General features: G+C 63.8%; 2 protein-coding genes across 2 annotated transcripts; both read left to right on the plus strand.

Annotated features, from left to right (window-relative positions):
- Positions 1-38: 38 nt before the first annotated feature.
- On the plus strand, positions 39-1,094 carry MNEG_13009 (hypothetical protein; the record flags this gene model as incomplete). The annotated part of the gene is made up of 2 exons (XM_014038518.1): positions 39-382; positions 926-1,094. 2 exons carry the CDS (start codon positions 39-41, stop codon positions 1,092-1,094), a joined length of 513 nt encoding a protein of 170 aa, XP_013893972.1.
- Positions 1,095-4,941: 3,847 nt separating this feature from the next.
- MNEG_13010 (hypothetical protein) lies at positions 4,942-5,118 on the plus strand (the record flags this gene model as incomplete). The annotated part of the gene is made up of 1 exon (XM_014038519.1): positions 4,942-5,118. A coding segment is annotated over one exon (177 nt), but the record flags the coding sequence as incomplete, so codon positions are not given.
- Between the last annotated feature and the right edge of the window lie 964 nt (positions 5,119-6,082).

The following is a 6,082-nucleotide window of genomic DNA, read 5'->3' on the forward strand; positions in this document are numbered from 1 at the left end:
CCCCTCGCCTGCACGCCATTCCCTCCCCCCCCCCATGCATGCACGTTCGGTCAACCCAGGTCAACTATCCTAACGGGCGCACCGGCAGGTCCCAGGCCTGCACCATCACCGTGACCGACACCACCAACTACGGCCCGCCCATCCTGAACACCGCCAACACCTGCTTCTACCTTAACGACACAAAGCTGACCAACATTGACATCCCCGTGAGCCTCCTTGCCACCGTGCCTGCGGGCAACAAGTGCAGCAACATCAGGGTTGTCGCCACCGCCTGCGCGCCCGAGTTCAAGAACAAGGGCAGGACCAAGCGCGTGTGCCTGCCGGTGGTGTCGCCCGGGACTGCGGTGCGCCCGATTCCGGCGACGGCTGTGGACCTTCTCAAGTGAGGCTGGCTGTGTGTTGATGGGGAACAGGGGCCTTGAGGTTTTCAGGGGTGGGTGGGGCGCATGAATGGGTACGCGGGAGTGATTTTAGAGGAGGAAGGGGTGCGTGGGAGTGAGGGGTAGAGGGTGAGAGATCGAGGGGCGGGGGGAGTTTACTTCCTATCTAGGAGTGGTTGGGTTGGTGGAGTTTAGGGTGCGTCCACACGTGCACCTGTGCGTGCGCATGGGCACCCAGTGCAGACATGTGTGAACATAGGTGTGTGTGTGTGTATGTGTGTGTGTGTTTGTGTGTGTGTGTGTGTGTGTGTGTGTGTGTGTGTGTGTGTGTGTGTGTGCGCGCGCGTGCGTGCGTGCGTGCATGCGTTTGTGCGCGCGCGTACTCATGGAACGGTGTGAGGGTGGGTGTGCATGCGTCCGCGCGGGCGCAAATCAGCGAGGCGCAGACCTGGCTGCACAGGTGGAAAAACACATGGTGCATGCTGCATCAGGGCGCCTTCTTCAACAGCTCTCTGCCCTGGGATCCGCGTCCTTCACATTTCCAGGAAGAACTTCCTGAAGAACCCCCAGCCCATCACGGTGACCCTCAACACCTTTGACCTGAACGGCCAGCTGGGCAAGGCGTCTGTCAACACCTCAAACGTGGTCGTCTACAGGAAGAAGCCCCGGGCCTCCATCGCCGCCAACTGCATTCCCGTCTTCAACCGCATTTGAGACGCATCGCCGCGCCGCGGCGCTGGGGCCGGGCTGCCGGCAGCCCCTGCGGCACAGGGCTCCGGACGCGCGCAGCATTCAGGGCTTCTCAGGGGCTCCGGACACACCTGTCCTGCACAATGAGGGCCGGTGCACGACTGGCTCCAAGCCGAATGGGCCACTGCAATCACTCACAGCACACCCAGGCCGCTGGCTGGCGCCGGCAGGGAGGCGGCATAATTGGATCAAGCAATCAAGGTGCTTCCGATTGGCAGCAAAAGCCTTTTCGCATGCGGCAGCAGGAGTGCCACAATTGTCTGTCTCTACACATACAATAAAAGCTGCGACCATGCAAGGGGTCCGCGCCCCGCCTTGATCAGTGCGTGGTTCGGCGGCGCAGCCCCGCCTGATCACATGAGTGATTTAAATCAGTGCAGGCATGCTGTTGAGCGCAGCCCGCCCATCAAGCACTGCGGCCCCATGCAACGACCCGCGCATTTACGGCGCTGCAGCGGCAGTTGCAGCGTGTGTGCATGCATGCCGCACTAATGTTGACACTGGCACCTGCTCAGCAGGCCCAGAAATTGCACTGCACGGCTGGCTCCGGCAGTGCGTTTGTTGCGCTGTGCTTTTCATGCCGCTGACAACCCCCCTGGGGAAAGATGAGGTGGGCGCACCACAACCGTCCTGCAGGATGCTTCTCCAACAATCACCGCAAGCACGTCAGAGGCGAAGCCTCTATGCACGCTCATAAGAATCCTTAGCCTTGTGGTCCACATCACCTGCGCGGCGTGCGCGAGAAACACGCCCACACACTTCGTGGTGTGTCGGCGTGTGAGGCGCAGCTGCACTGATGATGCATTATTACATTTCATCACATGACATTACATCACGCTTTTCAAGCAGCAAGGGGAGAAACCCTTGCTTTGCAGAGGGGTAATGCCCGCAACCTTGAAGGCCGTATGAGTAAGCGGGTGCAGCCAAGTCCGGAATTAGTAAGGGGGCGCACGCCTCCTTTCCAGGAGAGACATCGATGCAAGCCTCCTTCCATACGGAGCGGTTGGAGCAGCGGTCGTCTAGGTGAATGGGGAAACAAATCCCCATGGCAGCGCAATCTTGCCTCCCTGTGTCAAATCATGAGACACGCGGCCGCCCCACAGCGCGCGGGCTCGGGGCGGCGCTGCAAAGCACCAGGCAGACGAGTATGTCATGTGTGTTGTGTGACCCAGTTGGCGCAACCATCGCACAGCGTTGAACTTTGCCAATTGGATTCAAGCAAATGCAATCACAACGGCGCTAACTCCTTTGCCGCATGCCCCCCGCTCCAGCGTACGCACACGCCCAGGTTGACACCAGCAGCAAACATGGCTGGCGCCCCGGCCCTGACAGGCGCAACGTGGCGATGCGCTCGCCGCAGCCGCGCCGACTGCCAAAGCGTGCCGACGTGCGCCAGTGCTGACGCCATCCCGCCCGCCGCCACTGACACCACCCGTCACTGCGGTGCTGCTGGGTGTCAGAGCGCCGCGGCTGCGGCCCCAGACATGGGCTGCGCGCACCGCCTGATGCTGTGCGGCGGAAACCCGGCCCGGAACCCTGCCAGAGCTCGCGCGGGCCAAAAACAGCCCTGTCGACGCCCTGCGGCAGCGGGCCTGTCGTTGGTTGTGAAGCACACCAGGCAGCATCGGCCCGCAGAACCGACAGGCGCTGGACCCGGCAAAGGGTAAGGCGCTCCATCCAGGGCGGGGCGCTTGCATGCAGGGCAAGTGGTTGCGAGCGGTGGCGCCCAGAGCGCCCCCTCCCCTCGGCGCGGGTGGCGTCCACAGACTGGCCTGCCTGCACACGCGCACAGCACTGCCGGCGTGCTTAGTCAGCAGTGCACCATCTTCTGCCTGACTTGGCACGCGGTGCAGGGAGGCCAGCCCGCACACATTGCATTGGCCAGGCAGGACAGCGCTGAACGCGCCGCCAGTGCCGCTGCCACCTACCGCTACCACCGCCGCTGCCACCACCCCCACTGCCTCATGGGCCTCCGTCACCGTTGCCGCCGCTGTCGCCAGCGGCTGCGCCAGCGCCCCCCGCCCCTGCACTGCCCGGGCTGGCATCGGCCTCGCCACTCCCGCTGCCGCCAGAGCCACTGCTGCCTCCCTGACTCTGCGCTGCGCCCACGCCGCCATCAGCTGCGCCGGCGCCAATGCCAGCGGCGCCACTACTGTCTGAGCCGCTTGGCCCCATCCACACAAGGCTTGGGGGACTAGACCGCCGGCGTTCGGCTGGACCGCAGTGGGGCGGGGATCGCCGCCTCTGCCAGCTTCATGACGAGCGCAAGACGTGGGAAAGCACCACGCAGCGTCGCAGGCTGCACGCTCCCCCGCCCGCAGCGTAGGGACCCCAACAACCTGCGCGCCCTAGACAGATCGCAGCCGCGCAGCGGCCCCCTGAAATTTGGCTGTGCTCCACGCGTTGAGCGCCATCACAGCGACCGCCACTGCTGGCAACTTTCAGGTGCGTGCGCCTCCAGATCCCAGTGACGTTTAAACACCCCAATCGCCGCAAGGGGCAGCAGTCTTGCAGCTGAACCACTCAGCGCGCTGGTAGCACTGCATGCATGGCGCGCGCCGACGTGCGTGCAGTGCTGCTGGCTGAAGACGGCGATGTTAAAGGTGCGGCTCCAGCGCAGCCGTGAAGACCGCCGCGCGCACCTCATAGAGTGGGCCCATGGCGTCGCAGTGTAACCGGATACTGCTTACCCCGCCACACCGTGTGCACCAGCCATGACCTGGCGTGACAGGCACAGCAGGGAGTGCCGGTGGCTGGGCAGGCAACAGTGCAGCAGTGAGTCACGCCATGCAGCTAGCGGCAACGGACACACGCGGTGGCGAGGACGAGGCAGCGACGGGAACCGGGCCCCTGTATCCGATGATTGTGTGGTTAATACAAATTGGTTTGCAGCTGGGGTCCTGCAAGGGGGGGGGTGTAAACTCCTAGACCTGAGTGGCTGTGCATCCACCCGCACGCAGTCTCAGTCGCTGGTGATTCCTCTGCGTGTGGATGCACATTATATGTACATGCGCTGTGCAGGTCCCGCCGCTGGGGCCCTTGAGCAGTGTGCAGTTGTTTGTGCGACGGGCAAGCGGCAGAAACACAACACATTAACATGCACCGTTGTGGGACGTCAGCGCCCAGCCACCAGCACTGCAGCAGCTGAGCGCCAATTCCATGCAGTGTGCTGCTTTTTCACAATTGTTTGTCTATGAACGTCTCTGGAGCTGGGGGAATAGGCAGTACAATTTTGGCTGGCAGAAGGATTTGGATGCGGATGAAGCCCTTACACTTTGTGGCACCGCAAGGCAGCTGGAGCTGTTTGTGTGGGTTGTTGCTGGTAACGGCTGGCCAGGTCGAGGTGCCCGTACTGCAGCTTGGATATTTGATCTTTGTGACTCTGAGTGGGGCGGAACACAGCGGCTCTTTGGGTCTGTTTGTGAGCACTAGCAGCACGTACGGTACCGAACACACAAGTGTCAGCAGCTGGACCGAGCCCGAGTGGGCTTTCGCACCTTGAGACTTCCAGCCGGTGCAAGATAGGCCGCCTCGGCTGGCTGTTAAGACTAACCTATTCCAAAAGATCATTGTTTGCGGCTGGGACCCTCATGGAGCTCCATCTCTGCATGACAGCGGTTGACTGCCCCAAGTTCCGAATCGCCTAGCCCTGCTTCGTTGACATGACACGGATCTCGGCGTTCAACCTCGCTTTTGTAACAATTATCAACCGATCACGCGGCGATTGAGCTAGAGGCACCAGCAGATCCTGGCCGTGCCCCTCCTGTTGCAGGTGGGGCACGGAATCTGGTGCGCACAGGCGCGCTCAAGCATGGATGGAAGCGGTTATCACAATCGCCGCCGCGGCTACGGCCACGGCCAGTATTGGAGCAAGGGTGGCGGGGTCACCAAGAAGCAGTGGCGCCGGCGCCAACAGCAGCGCAAGCGCCGCCAGCGCCGCAAGCAAGCGCGTGCCTGCTGGGAAGATGCTGAGCAAGAGGAGTACGAGGTGGGGCGAGCCGCGTCCGGCCCCGGGCTTGAGCAAGCGCGCAGCGACAGTTGGGCACATGGTGTGGTGCTGCAACGTCAGCATGCGTCCCTGCGTGCAGCAGCCTGCATGAGCTCGCTTGCTCGCACCGCACCCCTTCGATTTCCAGCCCTTCAAGCTGCATCTGCGGTCTTGCATGTGCCATGCGCCGCCAAGAAGTTTCAACAAACCCCGGCTCATCCAACACGTGCTTGTGATTTCCAGGACTGCGGGGATCAAGGCTACGACAGCGGCGCAGAATGGGACGAGGCGGAGGAGGATGAGGATGAGGATGGTTATAGAGGGGGACCCTATGACGACGATTACTACGACGGTGACGAGGAGCATTACGACTACGCTGAGTCATGCGGCTGCGCGCCCAAGCTGGCGGCAGCCCGGGCGGAGGCCGACGGCCTGCGGGTCCAGCTGGCAGCTACACGGGAGCTTCTGTCGGCGGCGTTCACCGCGCGTGACAAAGCCGAAACCGACGCGGAGGCCGCGGCCGCAAAGGCATCGGCGGCGGCCGCGGAGACGGCACGGCTGAAGGAGTGGCGCGCGTGCGTCGAGGCCGGGGCGTCGGGCGAGCAGCTGCAGGCGTGGCAGCTGCAGGAGCGGCTGGCGGGCGCGTTGGCGGCGGCCGGCGCGGCGCGTGCGTCCGCGGCGCACCTGAACCGCGCGGCCGTGCGCCTGCAGGAGGCGAATGCTTCGCTCGAGGACGCGGCGGCGGCCGCGCGTGCGCGAGCCGACGAGGCGGAAGGCGGCGTGCGGCGGGCGACCGCGGAGGCGGAGCGGTGGCGGGGGCACGCGATGTGCTTCAAGGAGCGGGCGGAGAGGTATAAGGCAGCAGCCATGGAGTCCCGGGAGTGGCGGCGCAGGGCTGAGTCAGCAGAGGCCGAGCGCGACGCCGCGAGGGCGGCCGCCGCCAGGGGCGCGGGCAGAGCCGCCG

This window comes from Monoraphidium neglectum (genome assembly GCF_000611645.1).
Source record: "Monoraphidium neglectum strain SAG 48.87 unplaced genomic scaffold scaffold03569, whole genome shotgun sequence".
In the NCBI taxonomy this organism is placed as follows: domain Eukaryota; kingdom Viridiplantae; phylum Chlorophyta; class Chlorophyceae; order Sphaeropleales; family Selenastraceae; genus Monoraphidium; species Monoraphidium neglectum.